The sequence below is a fragment of the Mustela nigripes genome, chromosome 13 (genome assembly GCF_022355385.1).
Source record: "Mustela nigripes isolate SB6536 chromosome 13, MUSNIG.SB6536, whole genome shotgun sequence".
NCBI classification, from domain to species: Eukaryota; Metazoa; Chordata; class Mammalia; order Carnivora; family Mustelidae; genus Mustela; species Mustela nigripes.
In genome coordinates this window covers 61,615,665-61,641,651 of record NC_081569.1, presented here as the reverse complement: position 1 = coordinate 61,641,651, position 25,987 = coordinate 61,615,665, and the positions used below count along the sequence as shown (strand labels likewise).

Here is a 25,987-nt window from a genome sequence, read left to right as displayed (position 1 = left end):
CTGTACAAGTTCTAGCAGTTTTGGAGTGGAGTCTTTTGGGTTTTCCACATATAGTATCATATCATCTGCGAAGAGTGATAATTTGACTTCTTCTTTGCCGATTTGGATGCCTTTAATTTCCTTTTGTTGTCTGATTGCTGAGGCTAGCACCTCTAGTACTATGTTGAATAGCAGTGGTGATAATGGACATCCCTGCCGTGTTCCTGACCTTAGCGGAAAAGCTTTCAGTTTTTCTCCATTGAGAATGATATTTGCGGTGGGTTTTTCATAGATGGCTTTGATGATATTGAGGTATGTGCCCTCTATCCCTACACTTTGAAGAGTTTTGATCAGGAAGGGATGCTGTACTTTGTCAAATGCTTTTTCAGCATCTATTGAGAGTATCATATGGTTCTTGTTCTTACTTTTATTGATGTGTTGTATCACATTGACTGATTTGTGGATGTTGAACCAACCTTGCAGCCCCGGAATAAATCCCACTTGGTCGTGGTGGATAATCTTTTTAATGTACTGTTGAATCCTATTGGCTAGTATTTTGTTGAGTATTTTCGCATCTGTGTTCATCAAGGATATTGGTCTATAGCTCTCTTTTTTGGTGGGATCCTTGTCTGGTTTTGGGATCAAGGTGATGCTGGCCTCATAAAATGAGTTTGGAAGTTTTCCTTCCATTTCTATTTTTTGGAACAGTTTCAGGAGAATAGGAATTAGTTCTTCTTTAAATGTTTGGTAGAATTCCCCCGGGAAGCCGTCTGGCCCTGGGCTTTTGTTTGTTTGGAGATTTTTAATGACTGTTTCAATCTCCTTACTGGTTATGGGTCTGTTCAGGCTTTCTATTTCTTCCTGGTTCAGTTGTGGTAGTTTATATGTTTCTAGGAATGCATCCATTTCTTCCAGATTGTCAAATTTATTGCCGTAGAGTTGCTCATAGTATGTTCTTATAATAGTTTGTATTTCTTTGGTGTTAGTTGTGATCTCTCCTCTTTCATTCATGATTTTATTTATTTGGGTCCTTTCTCTTTTCTTTTTGATAAGTCGGGCCAGGGGTTTATCAATTTTATTAATTCTTTCAAAGAACCAGCTCCTAGTTTCGTTGATTTGTTCTATTGTTTTTTTTGGTTTCTATTTCATTGATTTCTGCTCTGATCTTTATGATTTCTCTTCTCCTGCTGGGCTTAGGGTTTCTTTCTTGTTCTTTCTCCAGCTCCTTTAGGTGTAGGGTTAGGTTGTGTACCTGAGACCTTTCTTGTTTCTTGAGAAAGGCTTGTACCGCTATATATTTTCTTCTCAGGACTGCCTTTGTTGTGTCCCACAGATTTTGAACTGTTGTATTTTCATTATCATTTGTTTCCATGATTTTTTTCAATTCTTCTTTAATTTCCCGGTTGACCCATTCATTCTTTAGAAGGATGCTGTTTAGTCTCCATGTATTTGGATTCTTTTCAAACTTCCTTTTGTGGTTGAGTTCTAGCTTTAGAGCATTGTGGTCTGAAAATATGCAGGGAATGATCCCAATCTTTTGATACCGGTTGAGTCCTGATTTAGGACCAAGGATGTGATCTATTCTGGAGAATGTTCCATGTGCACTAGAGAAGAATGTGTATTCTGTTGCTTTGGGATGAAATGTTCTGAATATATCTGTGATGTCCATCTGGTCCAGTGTGTCGTTTAAGGCCTTTATTTCCTTGCTGATCTTTTGCTTGGATGATCTGTCCATTTCAGTGAGGGGAGTGTTAAAGTCCCCTACTATTATTGTATGATTGTTGATGTGTTTCTTTGATTTTGTTATTAATTGGTTTATATAGTTGGCTGCTCCCACGTTGGGGGCATAGATACTTAAAATTGTTAAATCTTCTTGTTGGACAGACCCTTTGAGTATGATATAGTGTCCTTCCTCATCTCTTATTATAGTTTTTGGCTTAAAATCTAATTGATCTGATATAAGGATTGCCACTCCTGCTTTCTTCTGATGTCCATTAGCATGGTAAATTCTTTTCCACCCCCTCACTTTAAATCTGGAGGTGTCTTCGGGCTTAAAATGAGTTTCTTGGAGGCAACATATAGATGGATTTTGTTTTTTTATCCATTCTGATACCCTGTGTCTTTTGACAGGGGCATTTAGCCCATTAACATTCAGGGTAACTATTGAGAGATATGAATTTAGGGCCATTGTATTGCCTGTAAGGTGACTGTTACTGTATATGGTCTCTGTTCCTTTCTGATCTACCACTTGTAGGCTCTCTCTTTGCTTAGAGGACCCCTTTCAAGATTTCCTGTAGAGCTGGTTTGGTGTTTGCAAATTCTTTCAGTTGTTGTTTGTCCTGGAAGCTTTTAATCTCTCCTTCTATTTTCAATGATAGCCTAGCTGGATATAGTATTCTTGGCTGCATGTTTTTCTCGTTTAGTGCTCTGAAAATATCATGCCAGCTCTTTCTGGCCTGCCAGGTCTCTGTGGATAAGTCAGCTGCCAATCTAATATTTTTACCATTGTATGTTACAGACTTCTTTTCCCGGGCTGCTGTCAGGATTTTCTCTTTGTCACTGAGACTTGTAAATTTTACTATTAGGTGACGGGGTGTGGGCCTATTCTTATTGATTTTGAGGGGCATTCTCTGAACCTCCTGAATTTTGATGCTCGTTCCCTTTGCCGTATTGGGGAAATTCTCCCCAATAATTCTCTCCAGTATACCTTCTGCTCCCCTCTCTCTTTCTTCTTCTTCTGGAATCCCAATTATTCTAATGTTGTTTCGTCTTATGGTGTCACTTATCTCTCGAATTCTCCCCTCATGGTCCAGTAGCTGTTTGTCCCTCTTTTGCTCAGCTTCTTTATTCTCTGTCATTTGGTCTTCTATATCACTAATTCTTTCTTCTGCCTCATTTATCCTAGCAGTGAGAGCCTCCATTTTTGATTTCACCTCATTAATAGCTTTTTTGATTTCAACTTGGTTAGATTTTAGTTCTTTTATTTCTCCAGAAAGGGCTTTTATATCTCTCGAGAGGGTTTCTCTCATATCTTCCATGCCTTTTTCGAGCCCAGCTAGAACCTTTAGAATTGTCATTCTGAACTCTAGATCTGACATATTACCAATGTCTGTATTGATTAGGTCCCTAGCCTTTGGTACTGCCTCTTGTTCTTTTTTTTGTGTTGAATTTTTCCGTCTTGTCATTTTGTCCAGATAAGAGTATATGAAGGGGCAAGTAAAATACTAAAATGGTGGCAACAACCCCAGGAAAATACGCTTTAACCAAATTAGAAGAGATCCAAAATTGTGAGGGGGGAAAAAGGGGATAAAAAGAGGTTCAAAAAGGAAGAAAGAAAGAAAAAGAAAAAAAAAAGAAAAAAAGAAAAAAAAGAATTAAAAAAAAAAGAAAACACCTAAGAAAAATGTAAAAAAGAAAAAATATATATATTAGATAAACTAGTAAAAAATCGTTAAAAAAGAAAAAGGTAACAGTTTAAAAAAAATTTTACCTGAAGGCGAGAAAAAAAACAAAAAATGAAAAAGAAAAAAATTAAATTAACTGCAAGACTAAAAAAAATCACAACGAAAAAGCCATGAGTTCCATGCTTTGCTTTCTCCTCCTCTGGAATTCTGCTGCTCTCCTTGGTATTGAAACCGCACTCCTTGGTAGGTGAACTTGGTCTCGGCTGGATTTCTTGTTGATCTTCTGGGGGAGGGGCCTGTTGTAGTGATTCTCAAGTGTCTGCCCCAGGCGAAATTACACCTCCCTTACCAGGGGCCGGGGTGAGTAATCCGCTCAGGTTTGCTTTCAGGAGCTTTTGTTCCCTGAGCGCTTTCCATAGAGTTCCGGAGGACGGGAATACAAATGGCGGCCTCCTGGTCTCTGGCCCAGAGGAGCCGAGAGCCCAGGGCCGCAATCCTCAGTGCGCCCTCAGAGAACAGCGCCCAGTCACTCCCGTGTGCCTGACCTCCGGCCGTGCTCTGAGCTCACCAAGCCTGCGACCGGTTCAAGGTCACCCCGAGCTGCGAGCTTACTGTCGGCTCTCTCTGTAGCCGGCTTTCCCGTTCCAATACCCACAAGCTCTGCGACACTCAGACACCCCCGATCCTTCTGTGACCTAGCGGAACCTGAGGCCACGCTGACCCCGCGTGGGTTTCGCCCCGGTTTAGCCTCTGGAGCGATGTCCCTCAGCGGAACAGACTTTTAAAAGTCCTGATTTTGTGCGCCGTTGCTCCACCGCTTGCCGGGAGCCGGCCCCTCCCCCCGGGGTCTATCTTCCCGTCGCTTTGGATTCACTTCGCAGGTCCTACCTTTCAGAAAGTGGTTGTTTTTCTGTTTCCAGAATTGCTGTTCTTCTTCTCTTCGATCTGCCGATGGATTTTCAGGTGTTTGCAATCTTTAGATAAGCTATCTAGCTGATCTCCGGCTAGCTGAAGTAGTCTCAGCCTGCTACTTCTCCGCCATCTTGACTCCTCCCGCTGTTGAGCATCTTTTCATGTGCTTATGGACCATTTGCATATTTTCTTTGGAAAAATGTCTATTCAAGATGTTTGCCTGTTTATTTATTTATTTATTTATTTATATAAGTAGGCTCCATGCTCAGTGTGGAGGCCAACACAGGGCTAGAACTCATGACCCTGAGATGATGACTTAATGTGAGATCAAGAGTCAGAGGCTTAACTGACTGAGCCACCCAGGTGTCCCCACAACCCCGTTTGCCCATTTTAAGATAATGTTGTTTGTTATTTTGTTGTTGAATTGTAGCTCTTTATACGCTCTAGATATTAACCCTTAATGAGATATGATTTAGAGGTATTTTCTCCCATTCCATGCCCTTTCATTCTGTTGATAGTGTCCTTTGATCCACAAAAGTTTTTAGTTTTTATAAAGTCCAATTTATCTGTTTTTTTTTTTTTTTCTTCTGTTTTGGTGTTTCATCCAAGAAATCATTGCCAATTCAATGTCATGAAGCTTTTTACTTACGTAGTCTTCTAAAAGTTTTGTAGTTTAGTCTTGCACTTAGGTCTTTGGTCCCTTTTCAGTAAATTTTTCTATCTGGTATAAAGTGAGGATCCAGATTCATTCTTTTGCATGTGAATATCTTGCTTCCCAACAGCATTTGTTAAAAAGGTTGTCCTTTCCCCTTGGAATGGGTTTTGGTACCCTTGTCGAAAATCATTTGACCATATATGTAAGGGTTGAAAATTTTAACTTTTAAAAATGATGTTTTTCTTCTTATTGTAAAGCTACATACTTGCTATTATAAAGTCACAGGAATCTTCTCCAAGAAATTAATTCTTTTATGTAGACATGTATTTGTTAATATGTTAATAGTTGGTAAACATCACTCAGGTTTTTTCTGTATTGTAATTAATGTGCACACATTTTTTTTTTTTAAAGACTTTATTCAGGAGGGAGGGAGAGCAAGTGAGCAAGCACAAGGGGAAGAGCAGAGGGAGAGGGACTCCATGCTGACCGTGGAACCTGACATGGGGCTTGATTTCAGGACCCTGAGATCATGGATCTGAACTTAACCCAAGAGCCAGATGCTTAACTGACTGAGCCACCCAGTCACCTCAGTGTGCACACTTTCTAAAATACAAATGGGATCATACATATATGCTGTTTCATAGCTTTCACTTAAAACATGAACTTTTCATGTTTAAATGTCTTACAAGTTGTTTTTTAAAATTTTTTACTTTTTATGTTTTTAGAGAGAAAAAGCATGCAAGTGAGAGTGAGCAGAGAGCAAGAGGGAAAGAATCTTCCATGCCCAGTATTTAGCCCAATGTGAAGCTCTATCTGATGATCCTAAGATTATGACCTGAGCCCAAATCAAGAGTGGGATGCTTAATTGACAGGGCCACCCAGATGCCCCTTAAATTTATTTTTTATTTTTAATCAGTTTATGCATATAAAATTGAATGATTCTCTACACTTAATTCTAGAAAAGAACAGTTTTCTGAACAGTTTTCTGTCCTCCCACCCTGCCCTGTTTCGAACTCTGCAGAAATACTCATTTGAACTTTTTCCTGATTCTTCCAGTGTTTAGCTCCATATCTCCAACTAGTAAGCCATTTTGCTGCTGCTTAATTTTTAACTTTTTAAGTCATAATTTGTTGGCTTTCCACTGTGGAAGATGAGGGTTTAGTGTTTTCACTACTTACCGCATTCCTACCATAGATGCTATTTTTCTAGAAATATTGTATCTTAATTTTGGTTATGACAGTATTCAGACTTTTAAGTTTTCTTCTCCTTCTTTTAAGATTTTATTTATTTATTTATTTGACAGAGAGAGAGAGAGAGAGAGATGGAAAGAGAGGGAACACAAGCAGGGGAATGGGAGAGGGAGAAGTTGGCTTCCTGCTGAGCAGGGAACCCCAGTGCATGCAGGGCTCAATCCCAGAGCCCTGGGATCATGACCTGAGCTGAAAGCAGACACTTAATGACTGAGCCACCCAGGTGCCCCAGACTTCAAGTTTTCTTGACTCTGTGAATGCTTTGACACGTAGGTGAAATTTACTATTTATATAGATAGAGATAAGAGTGGTGAGTGTCTTTTCTGTCCTATATTATTTTTTGTTTTTCCTGGAGCTAATGATTTTTTTCATTTGTTTGTGTGTTTGGTTGGTTAGTTCCCTAATCACTAACTAATTCAATCCCAAACTTTCCACCAGCTGTACAGGTCTCCTCTTAATATATTTCAGTTCATGTAGGTATTCTTTCAATAGCATCATCTTTGAGAAGTCTTTTCTAGAGCCATTCATGTCCTACAGGCTAGTGACTGTTTAGTATTAGTATATTAGTATATTAGTATTAGTATTAGTATTAGTATATTTAGTATATTTAGTATATTTAGTATTCCCACAGTTTTTGGCAGTTTTGGCAGAGTCTTCATCAAATGTTTATTGAAAGAATGATTGGGGACGTCTGGGTGCCTCAGTTGGTTAGGCATCTGCCTTCGGCTCAGGTCTAGCCCACATCCAGCTCCCTACTTAGCAGGGAGCCTGCTTCTCCCTCTCCCTCTGTCTGATGCTTCTCCTACTTGTGCTCTCTCTCTCTCTGTCAAATAAATAAATCTTTTTTATTGAAAAAAAGAATTGTAGAAGTTCAGATTGTAGAATTTAAAAAGATGTTTATTCATCCAGGCAAGAGAAATAAAAGCAAAAACCAATGACAAAACAAAAAGTCTCAGCACAGCCAAGGAAACAATCAACAAAACTAAAACTGAATAGGAGAAAGTATTTGCAAATGGCTTATCTGATAAAGGATTTAAGTATCTAAAATATATAAAGAACTGATATAATGTAACACCCCAAAAACAATAACCCAATTAAAAAATGGAGAGAAGGGCGCCTGAGTGGTGGCTCAGTGGGTTAAGCCGCTGCCTTCGGCTCGGGTCATGATCTCGGGGTCCTGGGATCGAGTCCCGCATCGGGCTCTCTGCTCAGCAGGGAGCCTGCTTCCTCCTCTCTCTCTGCTTGCCTCTCTGCCTACTTGTGATCTCTGTCAAATAAATAAATAAAATCTTAAAAAAAAATGGAGAGAAGACATGAGTAAACATTTCTCCAAAGAAAACATACCAATGGCCACAGACACTTGAAAAGTTGATCAACATAACATCGTCAGGGAAATGCAAATCAAAACTGCAAATCACCTCACACCTGTCAGAATGGCTAAAATCAAAAACATAAGAAACAAAAAGTGTCGGTGAGGATGTGGAGAAAAAAGAACCCTATTGCACTGTTGGTGGGAATACAAACTGGTGCAGCCATTGTGGAAGGCAATATGGAGGTTCTTCAAAAAATTAAAAATAGAACTATGATCCAGTAATTGCACATTTGGGTATTTACCCCCAAAATACAAAAAACACTAATTCAAAGAGATAATGTACCCATATAGTTATTGCAGCATTATTTACAATAGCCAAACTATGGAAACAGTCCAAGTATCCATCAATAGATGAATGGGTAATGAAGAAACACACACACAAACACACACACACGCACTGGAATATTACTTGGCCTTAAGAAAGGAATGAAATCTTGCCATTTGCAGCAATGTGGTTAGAGCTAAAGAGTATTATGCTAAGTGATGTAAGTCAGTCAGAGAAAGACAGATACCATATGATATTACTCATACATGAAGTTTAAGAAACAACAAATGAGCAAAGGGGGAAAAAGAGACAAACCAAGAATAGGCTTTTTTTTTTTTTTTTTTTTTAAGATTTTATTTGTCAGAGAGTGAAAGAGCACAAGCAGGGGGAGTGGCAGGCAGAGCAGGCAGAGGGAGAAGCAGACTCCCTGTTGAGCAAGGACCCTGATGTGGGACTCGATCCTAGATTCTGACTTGAGCTGAAGGCAGCTGCTTAACCTACTGAGCCACCTAGGCGTCCCAAGAAACAGGCTCTTAACTTTAGAGAACGACTGATAGAGAATAACTGATAGAGAACAAACTAATTGTTACTAGAGGGGAGGAGTGTGGGGGGGTGGAATAGGTGATGGGGATTAAAGAGTACACTTACCATGATGAAAACAAAACAAAACTACAAAATGGTATATTAGAAAACATTATAAAACAAATAAAAATGAAACTCTAAAAAAAGTTTACTCATTCAAATAACTTTGTATACCATAAATCAAGATTTTTTTTTAAGATTTTATTTATTTGACAGAGATCACAAGTAGGCACAGAGGAAGGCAGAGAGAGGGGGGGAAGCAGGCTCCTTGCTGAGCAGAGAGCCTGATGTGGGGCTCTATCCCAGGACCCTGGGATCATGACCTGAGCTGAAGGCAGAGGCTTTAACAACCACTCAGGCACCCCTATATACCATAAATCAAGATTTTTTTTTTTTTTTTTTTTTAAAGATTTTATTTATTTATTTGACAGAGAGAGATCACAAGTAGGCAGAGAGGCAGGCAGAGAGAGAGAGGAGGAAACAGGCTCCCTGCTGAGCAGAGAGCCCGATGTGGGACTCGATCCCAGGACCCTGAGATCATGACCCGAGCCGAAGGCAGCGGCTTAACCCACTGAGCCACCCAGGCGCCCCTAAATCAAGATTTTTAATGGGGAAAATTTCTGTTACAGATCTCTGTAACATAATTTAGCTATTCTTGAACTTTTTGGTCTCATGACCTCTTACTATTCTTAAAATTCATTGAGGACCCTAAAAGCATTTTTTATTTTTGTTTCTGTTTTTATTTTAGCATGGATTTATATGTGATGATACTCTATTGAAATTAAAACATATTTTAAATTTATTTATTTTAAAATAATAAAACTTACATGTTAACATCTAATAGGCTTCAAATAGTTTTCAGAATAGAAAAGCAAATTGGTGAAATGAGTGGCATTGTTTTATGTTTTTTCAAGTCTCTTTAATATCTGGCATGATAGAAGACTGCTGGATTCTCATACTTCTGTGTTCATTCTGTTGCAATATGTTGCTTTGGTTGACGCATCTGAAGAAAATATGGCCTTATACAGAGACACAGTTGGAAAAGGAAGGAATATTTTACTAGCCTTTTTAGATAAGGATTTTTTTATAAATTAGAAATTTTTAAATTTAAAAATAATATATGATAAATGACTTTTGGGTTCTACAGTTCTGAGTTCTAGTACATGTGTAGATTCATGTAATCCTCACCATAATTATTATAATCGTAATAGTTCATAATAGTATTCATAGTAGTTCCAGTACCTCTTGTGAACTCTTTCATACTATTCCTTTAGAGTTATACCCTCACCCTGCCTCTAACCCTTGGCAGCCACTGCTCTATTCTCTGTCGCTATAGTTTTGTCTTTTTGAGAATGTCATATACATGTAACTACAATGTGTAATTTTTGGAGACTGTGAGTGATGTCAAACAACTTTTCATTTATTTATTTGCAATCAGTATATCTTCTTTGGTGAAACATCTGTCTTTTTCCTAGTTTTAAATTGGTTCTTTTGTTTTCTTACTGTTAATTTTAAATGTTCTCTATATGTTCAGATACAAGCCCTTGGTTGTGGTTTGCAAACATTTTCTCCCAGTCTGTAGTTTGTCTTTTCTTAATAGTGTCTTCCACAGAGTAAAAGTTTTTAATTTTGGTGAAGTTCAGCTTATCAGTTTTTCCTTCTATGAATTGTGCTTTAGTATCATGTCCTAAACTCTGCACAAAGATATGCTCAGAAGTTTATTTCTAAAAGTTTTACATTATACTTTTATATCTGTAATACATTCTAAGGCAAGATTTGTATACGGTGTGAGGTTTAGATTGAGGTTAAGTTTTACATACAGATACACACTTGTTCTAACACTATTTGTTAGAAATTCTATTTTTTCTGTGTTGAATGGCTTTTGTGTCTTTGTCAAATATCAGTTGGCCTGGAATAGGGAAATCCATAGACACAGTAAATAGGTTAGTGGTTGCCAGGGGCTGAGGGAAGGAGGGAATAGAGAGTGACTGCTAATAAGTATGGGGTTTCTTTTGAGACTGGTGAAAATGTTCTGAAATTAGGTAGTGGTGATGATTATACAACCTTGTGAATATTCTACAGACCATTGAGTTGTATATTTTATTTTTTTATTTTTAATTTTAATTTTTTAAAAAGATTTTATTTATTTGACAGAGAGAGAGATCACAAGTAGGCAGAGAGTCAGGCAGAGAGAGAGGGGGAATCAGGCTCCCCGCTGAGCAGAGAGCCTGATGCGGGGCTCGATCCCAGGACACTGAGATCATGACCTGAGCCGAAGGCAGCGGCTCAATCCACTGAGCCACCCAGGTGCCCCGAGTTGTATATTTTAAAACAATGGATTTTATGGTATGTGAATTATATCTAAATTTTTAAAACGTTAAAAACTTAATTAGCCAGGAGCACCTGGGTGGCTCAGTGGGGTAAGTGTCTGATTCTTGATTTCAGCTCAGGTCATGATGTCAGGTCATAGATTGAGCCCGGGATTGGGCTCTGTGTTCAGCAGGGTCTGCTTGGGGTTCTGTCTCACTCTCTGCTCCTCCCTACATGTGCCCTATCTCTCACTCTCTCTCAAATAAATAAGTAAGTCTTGAAAGAAATTTAATTAGCTATATTTGTGTAGCTCTATTTCTGGGCTCTTCGTTCTACTCACTTATCTCTATATATGTCTCTTCCTTGCCAGTAACATACTGGCTTGATTACTGTAGCCTTATCAGTTAAGTCCTAAAATCATGTAGTGTGGTTCTTCCAACTTTATTAATATTTTCTGGAAATGTTTTGGGTATTTCAGTTCCTTTGCCTAGCCACATAAATTTACAATCAGCTTGTCTCTCTAGGGCCTTGAAAAGGCCCTAGAGAGACAAATTTCAACTGAAATTTTGTTAAATCTATTAATCAGTTCAAGGAACTTTTTTTTAAAGATGCCCTTTATCAGGTTAAGAAAATTCCTTTCTAGGGGCACCTGGGTGGTTTAGTTGGTTGAGCGTTGCACTCTTGGTTTTCACTGAGGTCATGGCCTTGGGGTTGTGAGATTGAGCCCTGAGTTGGCTCCTTGCTCAGCAGGGAGTCTGCTTGAGATTCTCTCTCTCCCTCTGCCTACCTCCCCTACCCTCCTAGCCCCCCCACCCCACGCATGCATTCTTTCTCTCTCTAAAATAAATAAATCCTAAAAAAAAAAAAAAAGAAAATTCCTGTCTATTCCTAGTTTACTGAGAATTTATATCATGAATGACTGTTGAGTTTTGTCACATGCTTCTCATATCACGCGATAGATTATGTGATTTCTTTTTTAGACTATTAATCAGATGGATATATTAATTGGTTTTTAAATTTTGAATCAGTTTTGTTCCCTTCAGGATAAGTCACATGGGGTTAGAGTGTCTTATTTTTATGTATTGCTGGATTTAATTTGCTAATAGTTTTTTTTTAAGAATTTTTGTAACTCTGTTCATGAGAACGATTGCTTTGTTATTTTCTTGTATTGTCTTTGAGTATTTTTATTTTTCGATAATGTATTTTTATAAAATTTCCACACTAATAATTACATTTTTTGCCCCAGTTTTATGATGGGTTTTGGTAACAGGGTAATGCTGGCCTTATAAATGATTTGAAAAGTGTTTCCTTCCCTTCTTTTACTGGAAGAGATGTATGGATTTGTTTTATTTATTTTTTTCTTTAGATGTTTGAATGTGGTAGGAGTGCCTGGGTGTCTCAATTAGTTAAGTGTCCCACTCTTCATATTTATCTCTTCATGGTCTCAGGCTTATTGAGCCCTGAGTTGGGCTCCAGGCTGCTCTGAACCTACTAAAGATTCTCTATCTCCTTCTCCCTGTGCCATCCCCCACAAATGTTTGAATATGGTAGAATTTGTCATTGGGGAGGAAAAAATCTCTGGACCCAGAGATTCTTTTTTGGGAAGGTTTTAAATTATGAATTCAGTTCCTTTAATAGGACTCTTCAGGCTCTTCCTTTTATCTTGGGTGAATTGTTGGGTTTATGGTTTTTGATGAGTTGCTCCACTGTTGTTCAGTTTATGTGTATAGTGTTCTTCTTATTTCCTTCATTATACTTTTAATATCTGTGGAGTGGTGACTCCTGTTTCATTCCTGATATTGATAATTTGTGTTTTCTCTCTTCATTTGGCAGTTTTTCTTTCTTTATTTTAAAAAGTATTTTTATTTATTTGTGTGTGTGAGAGAGAGAGCACAAAGCAGGGGGAGTAGCACTGCAGAGGAAGAATCAGGTTCCCCGCCAAGCAGGGAGCCCAATGCAGGACTTGATCTTAACAACCCGGGATCATGACCTGAACCAAAGGCAGACCTGTAACTGACTAAGTCAGGTGTCCCTCTTTTGGCAGCTTTTCTAAAGCTTATGGATTTTATTGGTATTTATGAAGAACTGACTTTAGATTTCATTGACTTTCTCTATTGTTTTTGTAGCTTTAATTTCTACTTTATATTTTTGCCTTGTGCTTGGTGTTTCTTTCTTTCTTTTTTAGCTTTGTAAGGCAGAGGCTTAGATGATTAATTTTTGATTTTTTTTCCATTCTGAATATTTTATTTTTGAAGATTTTGTTTATGCGAGAGAGAGAGAGAGAACAAACAAGGAGGGACAGAGAAAGAGGGAGTAGCAGGCTTCCCGCTGAGCAGGGAGCCTGACACAGGACTTGATCCCGGGATCCTGGGATCACGACCCAAGCTGAAGGCAGATGCTTAACCGACTGAGCCACGCATTTAGAACCTTCATTCTGAATGTTTTCAGTGGTATACTTTTCCCTTTGGTCACTGTCTTAGCTGCATCCTGCAGATTTTAGTTTTTGTCAGATTTTAATTTTTGTTCAGTTTATTTTTTTTTATTTTTTTTTAAGATTTTATTTATTTACTTGAGAGAGAGACAGTGAGAGAGAGCATGAACGAGGAGAAGGTCAGAGAGAGAAGCAGACTCCCCATGGAGCTGGGAGTCCGATGCGGGACTCGATCCCGGGACTCCAGGATCATGACCTGAGCCGAAGGCAGTCGTCCAACCAACTGAGCCACCCAGGCGTCCCAATTTTTGTTCAGTTTAAAATATTTTGGGGTGCCTGGGTGGTTTAGTCTGTTAAGCATCCATGTTTGATTTTGGCTCAGGTGATGGTCTCAGGGTTGTGGGATCAACATCCCTTTGGGCGTCCATGCTCAGTGCAGAATCTGCTTATTTCTCTGCCTCTGCTCCTACCCTACTCACACTCTCCCTCTCTAATAAGTAAATAAAATCTTTAAAAAAAAAAAAGAGTACACTTAAGGAGGGCACATATTGCATGGAGCAGTGGGTGTGGTGCATAAACAATGAATCTTGGAACACTGAAAAAATAAAATAAAATTGAAAAAAGGATACACTTATTATGAGCATTGAGTAATGTACAAAATTGTTTAGTCATTATATTGTACAGTAGAAAATAATATAATGCTGTATGTTAACTAAACTGGAATTAAAATTAAAAACTTGATTAAAAAAATAGTTTAATCCTGACACATTCACATATATCAGGAAAACATTGATGACATTTTTGTGGCCCAGCAGAATAGATTAACTTACAGCTATTTCACTTCAAAGTAGACTGAATGTGACTTCATATTAAGGCAGCATTAAGATTAAGTACTACAGGGAAATACATGATTAACTTAATTAAAAAAATTTTTTTAAATGATTTTATTTATTTATTTGACAGACAGAAATCACAAGTAGGCAGAGAGGCAGGCAGAGAGAGAGAGAGAGAGAGCGTGGGGGAAGCAGGCTCCCTACTGAGCAGAGAGCCCGATGCGGGGCTTGATCTCAGGACCCTGGGATCATGACCTGAGCCGAAGGCAGAGACTTAACCCACTGAGCCACCCAGGCACCCCACATGATTAACTTTAAACTCTTATCAAAATATAATTACCAGTTTCCAGAATTTCCAGTACAGGACCTCCTGAAGAGAGAGCCACTGTTCAGTTACAATTCAGTGTGCATGACAAAGTGGAATTCAGAAGAAGTAAAGTTGTCTATTTGATATTTATCTCTTCATTAAATCTTTTTTTTCCTGTCTATATTGGTTTTTTATTATACATCCATTTCTTTGTATAACTTGTGATTTTCATGTGTTTTTATTGTAAAAAATATCATTATAAATAAGCTTATTTATTAATTTTAAAAAGCAAAGGAAGGGGAAAAGATACACCATGCAAACACTAATCAGAAGGAAGTTGAAGTACCAATAATTGTATCAGACAATGTAGACTTCGGAGCAAAACAGATCCCTAGTGATGAATGGGAACTTTCACATAATCAGAGAAAGGCCAATTTACAAAGTAATTATAAATGTGGTATACATCTTAAAAAGAGCACCAAAATACATAAAATAAAAATTAACAAACTGAAAGGAGAAGTAGGTAAATCCATTAATTATAACTGGATTTTTCATCATCCCTGTCGCAACAGTACTTCAGAACAATAAAAAATATATTTGGTTTATATATGGTCTACTAATCTTAACATTTATTGATTTATCTCCAATTCCTGGCAGAGGCTGGCATTTCCTGAGTGATGGGAATGTCTGTTATGCTGATGAGGTAACTTCTGGCTCCTAGATTTCAGGATGGGGACTGGTCACTAGAAAGATCAAGCAAATGATTTATAGGGTTGGAGCTTCCAGCCCTACCTCTCAACCTCTGACCTTCAGAGAGAGTGATACTGAAGATTTCAGTTACATAGACAGTGCTTTTTTTTTTTTTAATGAAATAAGATAGTTTTTTCCTCCATTATTTTATTTAAATTCAAGTTAGTTAACATATAGTATAATATTAGTTTCAGTAGAATGTAGTGATTCATCATTTATATATAACACTCTGTACCCATCACAAGTGCCCTCCTTAATGCCCATCATCTGTTTAGCGGATCCCTCCACTCACCTTTCCTCTAGCAGCCCTCGGGTTTGTTCTCTGTAGTTGTCTTTTATGGTTTGCCTCCCTCTGTTTTTATCTTATTTTTCCTTTTCTTCCCCTATGTTCATCTGTTTGTTTCCTAAATTTCACATGAGTGAAATCATATGGTATTTGTCTTTCTCTGACTGACTTATTTTGCTTAGGGTAATACAGTCTAGTTCTGTCCACGTTGTTGCAAATGGCATGATTTCATACTTTTTGATGGCTGAGTAATTTTCCATTGTGTATATACACCACATCTTTTTTATCCATTCAACAGTCAATGGATATTTGGGCTCTTTCCATACTTTGGCTATTGTTGATAGTGCTGCTGTAAATATTGGGGTGCATGTGCCCCTTCAAATCAGTACTTTTGTATCCTTTAGTTAAATACCTACTAGTGCAATTGCTGGGTCCTAGGGCAGTTCTATTTTTAACTTTTTGAGGAACCTTCATATGGTTCTCCAGAGTGGCTGCACCAGTTTGCATTCCCACTAACAGTGTAAAAGGGTTCCCCTTTCTCCACATCCTTGTACATGGTCAGTGATTTATTCACACATGCCTATGTAATGAACCTTGATATTAAAAACCCTGGCCAACAAGGCTTAAGGAGCTTCCTGGTTAGTGAACATGTGGACTGAGAGGGTGGCACAGCCAAACTCCACAAGGACAGAAACTCCTGTGGTTGGAACCCTTACCGACCTGTCAAATATACCTCTTTTTTGGGCTGTTGATTTTTATCTTTTATAAGAAAATGGTAATCGTAGGTATAACACTTTCATTAATTCTGTGAGTTCTTCTAGCAAATTTGTAGCCAGCCAGGCAAAGCATGTGTGGCTTTGGGACATCCAGGACTTGGGGCTATACTCTGAGATTTGTGCAGTTTTGTGGAACTGAGTACCTTAACCTGCAGGGTCTTCTCTGATTCTGAGTATTTAGTGTCAGAATTGAACTGAATTGTAGGATATCCATTTAGTGTCAGAGACCTGAATCTGAGCAACCCATCAATCAAATGAAATTAATACTTAAAGACACTCAACCTGGGGCACCTGGGTAGTTCAGTTAGTTGAGCAGCTGACTCCTGGTTTTGGCTCAGGTCATGATCTTGGGGTCCTGGGATGGAGCATCATGTCGGCCTCTGCACTTGGTGAGGAGTCTGCTTGTGGACTCTCTCTCACCTTCTCCCTCTGCCCCTCACCCACCTTGCTCTCTCTCTCTCTCTGAAATAAATAAGGTCACTGGTCCTTGGGGTTCCTGGGGTCTGTGTTCATTTAAAAAAATCCTTCCTGTTTTCAGGTTTACTGACTTATTCTTTAGACACTTCCATTCTTCCATTGACTCCATCCAGTGACATTTAGAATTTTTCTTACTGTGTTTTTACTTCTAAGATTTCCATTTATTTCTGTCTTCTTTTTCTTAAATGAGACTATATATCTTCCTGTTCATTTCTAGGATGTTCACCTTCTTGGAGCATTTTTATTGTAACTATTTTAAAGTGTCTTATGGGTCCTAAATCTGTGTCATTTTAGCATTTACGTCTATTGATTTTGCTTTCATATGTAATTTGGGACTTTTTCCTGTTATTTTTATGCTTGGTAATTTTGGATTGTATCCTTGACATTTAACAAATTATGATACTTAAGGTTTATTTAAATTTTGTGAAGAGGGGTGCCTGGGTGGCTCATTTGTTAAACGTCTGCCTTTGGCTCAGGTCATGGTCTCAGGGTCCTGGGATTGAGCCCCGCATCAGGCTCCCTGGTCTGCTGGGAAGCCTGCTTCTCCCTCTCCCACTCCCCCTGCTTGTGTTCCCTCTCTTGCTTTGTCTCTCTCTGTTAAATAAATAAGTAAAATCTTTTAAAAAATCTGTGAAGAGTGTTGATATTTAAAAATTTTTAGGTATTCGCTTATGTTCAGTGTGCAAGTTCTGACTAGCCTTCCATGTATGTTGGTTTTAATATTAGTCCAGTTTTCAAAGACTTTGAAATTATATTCAGATCTGTCCCAAATGTGTACTGAGTAGCCAGTTTGGGACCTGGGAGGTGCGTCTGAACCTTGGTTCAGTTCTCAAAGTATGCTGTTTAATATCAGCTCTTTTAGAAATGCTAATATTGATCAGTGAGTCTAAGTATATTACTAGTCTCATCCATCTATTATTAAGTTCTATATCAGCTAACTTTTTACCTAAGAATTTTATCCATCATTGCCTTCATCATTTTATTAGGTTTTGCAGAGTGGTGGATTTTTAATTCTGCAAATGCAGGAGAAATGCTTGGTTTATTTTCCTTTTATCCATATTCAGAGTAATAAAGTAGTGCTCTAGCAATTGTTCATGTCTAATGAGTTTTTTTTTTTAAGATTTTATTAATTTATTTGACAGAGAGAGAGACACAGTGAGAGAGGGAACGCAAGCAGGGGGAGTGGGAGAAGGAGAAGCAGGCTTCCTGCTGAGCAGGGAACCCGATGCGGGGCTCAATGCCAGGACCCTGGAATCATGACCTGAGCCCAAGGCAGACACTTAATGACTGAGCCACCCAGGTGCCCTTAATGAGTTGTTTTTGAGTATTGTTATGAACTCATGTATATTTATTTATTTAAGTAGGCTCCATATTGTGTGTGCTCAGCGTGACCCTGAGATCAAGAGTCAGCTGCTTAAACAACTTAGCCCCAGTCATTATTCTTTTGGTTGTCAAATTTTTCTTACCTTAAACCAGTGTGAGCCCCTACCATTTGGCTTCAGTGGAGAAGGATTTTCTTTGAAGATAAGGAAGCTTAAACATCAGAGTTCTTTATTTGTATAGGCTTCTTTCAAGGCTTTGGGATTAAGGCTTTAGTTATTGGTGATATAGGTTTTGTAAAATTGTAAAAAAAAAAAAAAATGAAAAAGAAAAAGAAAAAAGAAAGATTTTAAGGTAAGGCCCAGCTTAACGTAAACTTGAGGTCCCATAAAACCTGGATCTGTCCCTAGTGTTTGGTGTGTATATTCCCTGCTTTCAGGCATAGGGAGATTCTAAGTTTATCTTTTATATATCCTGGCCTAGTTTTTATTTTTTTTTTAAAGATTTTATTTATTTATTTGACAGACATAGATCACAAGTAGGCAGGGAGACAGGCAGAGAAAGAGGAGGAAGCAGGCTCCCTGCTGAGCAGAGAGCCTTATGTGGGGCATTCCCAGGACCCCATGACCTGAGCTGAAGGCAGAGGCTTTAGCCCACTGAGCCACACAGGTGTTCCATATCCTGGCCTAGTTTTAGAAGTGGTCATTTGTCCAAGGAGCTTTCTTTTTCTTTTCTTTCCTCTTTTTTTTTTTTTTTTTTTTTTTTGAGGGACATGGTACTTGGTAACTGTAATCTAAATACTAAGGGATGCTTAATGCCATTGCCCTGTGTTGCTTCTAGAATTTCTCAGTGGCTAATTGTGAAGTATGTATTTAAATAAAGGTCATGACTTTTTTTCATATTTTCTTTATTGTGGGATTTCAGAATTTTTACATCTTTGACTTTTATATCTCTTTACGCTAAAAAAAATGTAATCACTTTTTTGCTGTGTCCTGCAGTATACTTATAATAATTTTAAAATAACATAATTGATATTATTCCTAACCATATAAATACTAACTGTAGGTTTTTAAAAAGATTTATTTATTTTAGAGAGAGAGCTTCATCCGTGTGAGTGGGGTAAAGGAGCACAAAGAGCAAATCTTAACCAGACTTAGACCTGAGGGCAAAGCCTCATGGGGGGCTCAGTCTCACAACTCAAGATCATGACCTGAGCTGAAACTAAGAGTCAGTCACTTAACTGACTGAGCCACCAGGTGCCCCACTACTAAATACAGGTTTAACATTTCTTTGCGGTTATTTTATTCCTTTAGATATATTGCACTAGGAATGTACAATCAAAATACTGTATTTCAAAGCCATTTGTATTATTTTTCTGTGTAGTTATGCTGCAAACTTGGAATGCAACGGGGTATTGGTTTCAGTCTGTTTTAAATACTTAGAGATTGTCCCCCCTGCCATTTTTGGCAATTTTTTTTCTTTTTAAATTTAATTTTATCTTTTAATTGTCTTGAAGGAAGAGGCCCTCAATATCTGAACCAAATACTAAATTTATTTCTCTTTGTGCGAGGGAGAGCTGTGAGGCGTCTAGTTCAGGGATTGAAGTGGGAGTGTTTAGGAAGTAAGCGGTTGAACTTTGTTATGCGATGAATGTGGTTATGGAGTGTTGCTGTTACTACTGATTGGTTGACTTTCTGAAGTGTGGTCACTGATTTGTAGCTATTATTGATAGACTGGGATGAGTTTAAAGCCAGATCTGATGCCTGCTGTTGTCCTTCCTTGAATTTGGAGTATAAGAATATTTTTTTTCTTATGTAAAACAATGATTCTGTCTTAATTTTTTAAAAATATTTTTATTTATTGACGCAATGAGGGGTAGGGAGAGAAAGGGAGAGAACAAACATAGGCAAGGTGAATGGCATGTAGGGGAGAAGCAGGGGCCTGGCTCAGCGAGGAGCCTGATGTGCAGCTCCATCCCAGGACCCTGGGATCATGACCTGAGCTGAAGGCAGCAGTTTAACTGACGAGGCCACCCAGGAGCTCCCTTACTTTGTTTTTTAAAGATTTATTTATTGGGGCTTCTGGGTGGCTTAGTCAGTTAGGCATCTGCCTTTGACTTGGGTCATGATCTAAGGGTCCTGGGATTGAGTCCCGCACCAGGGCGGGGTTGTGGGGGGAGTCTGCTTCTCCCTTTCTCTGTCCCTTCCTCTCTCAAATAAATAAACAAAATCTTCTTTATTTTTAGAGGGAGTGAGAGTATCCACAGTAGGGGGTGGAGGATGGATGGGGGTGGGGAGAGGGGCAAAGGGAGAAGGTTAGAGAGAATCTCAAGCCAACTTCATGCCCAGCATGGAACCGGACATGGGGCTCAATCTCACCACCCTGAGATTGTAACCTGAGATGAAACTAAGAGTTGGACACTTAATGGACTGAGCCACCCAGGTGCCCCAGTGATTTTGTTTTTAAAAATCAAAACTGTATTACAAAACATTCACAGGGGCGCCTGGGTGGCTCAGTGGGTTAAGCCTCTGCCTTAGGTTCAGGGTCCTGGGATCAAGCCCTGTGTCAGGCTCTCAGCTCAGCAGGGAGCCTGCTCCCTCCCCTACCCCACTTCCCGCTTTGCCCACTTGTGATCTCTGTCAAATAAATAAATAAAATCTTAAAAAAAAAAAATAGATTCACAGAAGTTTTACCCCTTCTATCCTGTTTTCTCCTTTCTTTTGAGAAAATATTGGTAAACAACAGCTTGCATGCAGGCCAGATTTGGCTGCCTAGCTCTTCTTGTAAATAATGTTTTGTCATGGCCATATTCATTTGTTTACATTTCATCTATAGCTTCTTTTGTGTTGTAACGGCAGAGTTGAATAGCTATGACATAGATTATATAGCTTGAAAAGACTGGAATATTTACTGTCTGGCCCTTTACCAACAAAACACTGACCTCTGCCATAGAGAATCATTTTCATCATTTTTTGGCTTATCTTTTTTTCTTTTTTAAGAGGAAATAAGTTAATAAGTTTGATGTTTACCTTCCTTTTATACAAAAGGTAGCATTCTGTAAACATTTTATTCCATCTTGCTTTTTTTCACTTAATATATCCTGAAAAATCCTTTATCAATATCTCTCTTAAAAATCACTTTATCAGTATCTCTCTTATTTCTGGGCTAGCACTCCTTTTTTAGATGAACCATTTTATATTAACCTAATCCCCTATTGATGGTTTTAGGTTTTTTCTAGTCTTGTGATTTTAAGTAGTGTTATAGTAAAAAGCTTTGTGAAAAAGGCATTACACATTTTTTTGTCATGATACCTTTGGGATAGATTCCTTGAAGTGTTATTCTTGAATTAGAGTTTAATGTATATTATCATGCTGAATGCTATCAGTTTCCCCACCAGGGGCCCATACCATCCTTTCCCTTTCCCCACTTCCCCCTTCCCCCTATTTGCTCCCCTCCTTTCCCTCCCCCTTTCCCCTTCTTCCCCTTTTTTCTTTCCTACAGTAAAGAATACATAACATAAAATTTACCACCTTAATCATTTTTAAGTGTACAGATAGCTAGTGTTAAGTATATTCACATTGTAGAACAGACATCCAGAATTCTTTCAATCTTGCAGAACTGAAATTCTGTTCCCATTGAACAACCACTCCCCCTTTTACCCCTCTCCTCCTGCCCTTAGTAACTGCCATTCTACTTTTTGTTTCCATTCGTTTAACTACTCTAAATACTTCATATAGGTGGATTCATAGAGTATTTGCCCTTTAGTAACTGGCTTATTTCACTCAGCATAATGTTCTCAGGGTTCATTCATGTTGTAGCATGACAGAATTTCCTTCCTTTTTTAGGCTAAATAATATTCCATTGTATGGAATATACATATGTATATACATATGTATACACATATTATGTATATGCCTAGCAATATTCAAAGCAATATTTCAAAGAGCAATTCTCTGTTCAAAGAGAATATTTTTCATTCACTTAGCAAATACAGTGTGTTCTCTTCAAGCTACCCAGGTATAATCTGCTATCATGGGTGAGGTTTTTTGGGATTTTTAGGGAGGGGGATGGTAGGAAGGGGCAGAGGGAGAGAGGATCTTAAATAAGCTGCACACCCACACTTGGGTTTGGATCTCACACCTGGAGATAATGACCTGGGTGGAAATCAGGACTTGGTCACTTAACTGACTGAGCCACCCAGGCACCCCTAGAAATAGTGATTTTCTGATTCTATCAGTTCTTGTAACATTTATTATCTATGATTATTCTCTGAGGAAAAAAATTCATTTCCTTCGTTTCCACAAGATACTGTTCTTACCAGAAAGGCGTGATAAATCCATGATTCTTTATTTCTTTATCAATGTTCAGAATAGTGAGTTGTACCCTAGCAACTTCAAAGGTTGATCAAAGAGTAATTTTCTTTTTTCTTTTTTGAATGTTGTTATGAACTCAAAGGTGTTAATATTTTTTATATTTTCCAATCATTGCTGTCACTATTCTTTGTGACCATTATTTGAGCATTCTTATATATACTCAAATGAGAAATTTGGCAAATAAGAATCCCTTCTGTTTCTGATTTCCTTTTACTTGCCTGTAGTAGAATTTTAATGTTTTGCTTTCTGATTTGATAAATGTCCCAAGTTCATTTTATACAGTTTCCTATGCCAGACCTGGAATAAGCCATTTCTCCAAGGAGCCTGATTTCTTTTAATTGTTTTTAAAATATTTTTTAATTTTTTAATTTTTAAATTATTTTTTATTCTGTTCAGTTAGCCAACATGTAACACATCATTAGTTTCTGATGTAGTGTTCAACAATTCATTAGTTGCATATAACACCCAGTGCTTATCACCAACACATGCCCTCCCTAATACCCATCACCTGGTTACCCCATCCCCTCAACCCTCTCCATTCTGTAACCCTCAGTTTGTTTCCTGGAGTCCAGAGTTTCATCATTTGTCTCCTTCTCTGATTTCTTCCCATTCATTTTTTCCTCCCTTACCCTGTGGCCCTCTGCACTATTCCTTATGTTCCACATATGGGTGAAACCATATGATAATTGTCTTTCTCTGCTTAACTTATTTCACTCAGCATAATCCCTTGCAGTTCCATCCATGTCGATGCAAATGGTGGGTATTCATCCTGATGGCTGAGTAATATTCCATTGTATATATGAATCACATCTTCTTTATCCTTTCATCTGTCCAGGGATAGCTCAGCTCCTTCCACAGTTTGGTTATTGTGGACATTGCTGCTATGAACACTGGAGTGCATGTGCCCCTTCATTTCATTACTTCTGTATCTTTGGGGTAAACACCTAGTAGTGCAATTCCTGGGCTGTAGGGTAGCTCTATTTTTAACGTTTTGAGGGAACTCCATACTGTTTCCTAGAGTGGCTGTACCAGCTTGCATTCCCACCAAGAGTGTAATAGGGTTCCCCTTTCTGCACACCCTCATCAATGCTTGTTGTTTACTATCTTGTTGATTTTTGCCATTCTCACTGGTGTAAGGTGGTATCTCATTGTGGTTTTGATTTTTATTTCCTTGATGGGACATGATTTCTTTAAATGAGAAATTGATGTTTAAAGTACACAGTCTGAAGGCAGGGGTTCATTCATTGCTACTGGGTTATCATTGCTTTTAGGCCTTTTCAGGCCATTCCTCATGCCAGATCTTCTATCATAATTTCTTGATTGTCTGATACTTGTTACATGGTTCCCAGGGGGCATTTCCTGGGAACAGTGTTCTTTGAGTTCTGTGTTGTATAACCATTTGTTTCCTTTAGCCGTGAAAGTTAGTTTGGCTGTATGGAACATCCTTGGCTTGCATTTTATTTCTTTGAGTATTTAAGTATATAATTTCATTGTCTGCTGGTGTAAACTGTTTATGCCAGTGTCTCTTGTTGGTCAGTGCCAATGTCTTTTTCTTTCTCTTCTAAATAATTTGGACTATCTGTGCAGATGCCAATGAAATTTTTTCCTTAAAATCCAGTAGTTTTAGGAGACTGTGTGTTGATGTTGATCTTCTGAGTTGTTTTCCCACGTATGTGATATACCACCATTTCAATATGAAGATTTGGCCTTTTTTAAAAAATAGATTTAGCCTTTTTTTAATTTCCAGAAATTTTTTGAATTATAGTGGTTAGTATTTATTCTATTTCATTGCATGGGGTTTTTTTTAGGGCTGGGGGCTCCTAGAATATCTATTTTGTATTTACTTTGTCTTTTATCACTTTTATTTTTAAATATCTTTTTAATTTTTTTTCATTTTATTTCTTTTTTTCCTCCCTAATTTATATGGTGTCTTCTCTTATGTCTCTTCTAGTTGAGTCTTCATTTCTGGTCCTTTTCTGAGTTAGCTCAGATTTCTTTTTAAGTCTTCCTGTTATCTAGCTTTCTCATTTAAGGGCTTTTCTAATTACGATTTATGTTGTTTTAAAGCTTTTTAGAAAACGTTTCTTTAGTTTGTTCTGTAACATAAAGTTACAGTTTTCATCTTCTTTAGACCAGCTTTTTCTGCTGTATTTTCATTTTCTATAGGTATGCTATACATATTATTCTTTTTCTTAAAGTATCATTGTATTGGAATTGATCAAGTGCCCTTTCTGTGGCTTGTGTTTATTTTCTGTGCACTTTGAATGCATTATGTACAATATTAAAATTTTATTAGCTCTGGATGATGTTAAGCTCTAAGTTGTAACCTATTAAACTAGATAAGCTGTTGTAAGTAAGTTAGGTACCATGTCCTTTTCTTTAGCAATATGTTTTAGTAAAGACAGTGATCTGTCTTGGTCAGTTGCCATTGACACCATGCTTGCTCTACAGTCTAGCAATCTCAGTGCTTGAAATTATATCTGTGTTGTATCATAATGTCTTTGTAGTGTCTAGCAATTTCATGGATATCTGTAATGGAAAGATAAGTACTTTTTTTTTATGCACTTAACAGATTTTGAAACTGAGTTTTGTGGGGTTTTTACCCCGCTTCCAACAAAGTAACCTAATTAATGTATAGAATTAGTAGTGCTACTTGGCCCTGGAATGTTTGTTATTTAATGAGCCCTGATATGCTGCTGCTCTTTTTTTGTTTTGCTTTGTTTTAGGTTAAATGGAAACCATCCTTGGGAGCTGGATGCCTGTATAGCCGTTTTATCACATCAGTCAATTGCAATGAGTGGAGGAGGAGAGCAACCGGATATTCTCAGTGTTGGAATCCTGGTCAAAGAAAGATGGAAAGTGGTGGGTACACATCTTGGAGAGAGAACACATCAGGGGATAATTTTTGGTATCTTGATAAAAGTAGCATTTCCATAGAAAATAATAAATATACTGCTTATATACCTAAAGCATATTTTCATTTATCTTCCTATGATTAAATCCTGTTTATACCATAATTCTTGCTTTATATAGTAATAAATGTTCCTAATTTCTGATAGGTAATGTTGAGTAAGGTAGATCAAAGTGTACTTAGGAAAGACAAACCGACAACAACAAAAATACCATACAGTGTACTTCTCTTTTTAAAAATGTTTGAACCTTTTATTAAGGAAAATTATAAGCATACGTAAAAATAGCAAGACTGATTTAATGGAACCTTTATGTACTCATGCCCCAGCTTAAATAGTTACCATTCTGTAGTCAGTCTTGTTTTCTCTTTAACCTCCCACCCAGAATATTTTGAAGCAAATCTTTTACCTTAACATGTTTTCTGTACATCCTTGGGTTATGTATCTCTAAAGGATAAAAATTCTTTTAAAAATGTAATCATAATACTATCACAGCTAAGAAAAGTAAGAATTTTTTAATATTAAGTATCCTTTTAACTTTCACATTTCCCCATTGTAAATTATTTTTAATGGTTTAAATCATATCCATATAAAGCTGGGGTGTTGCAGTTGGTTGACATCACTTATGTTTCTTTAAATTTCTAGATTTCTTTTCATCTTTCTTTTTTTCCTTTTTTTTTTTTAATTGAAGGAAGTAGATCATTTGCCTGTAGAATTTCCCATAGTTTCGATTCCTCTGATTTCTTCCATGTGGTATTAACATGTTTCACTGTCTCGTGTTTTATGCATACTGCTA

The 25,987-nt window shown here is 37.7% G+C and overlaps 1 protein-coding gene across 1 annotated transcript in view; it reads left to right on the top strand.

The window, feature by feature from the left end:
- TTBK2 (tau tubulin kinase 2) overlaps positions 1 to 25,987 on the top strand; it is a 177,395-nt gene that overhangs the window by 17,896 nt on the left and 133,512 nt on the right. Inside the window, exon 2 of the mRNA XM_059372637.1 lies at positions 25,009 to 25,144. Coding sequence (XP_059228620.1) covers positions 25,076 to 25,144 — 69 coding nt within the window. The 5' untranslated portion in view covers positions 25,009 to 25,075. The remainder of the gene's footprint in view (positions 1 to 25,008; positions 25,145 to 25,987) is intronic.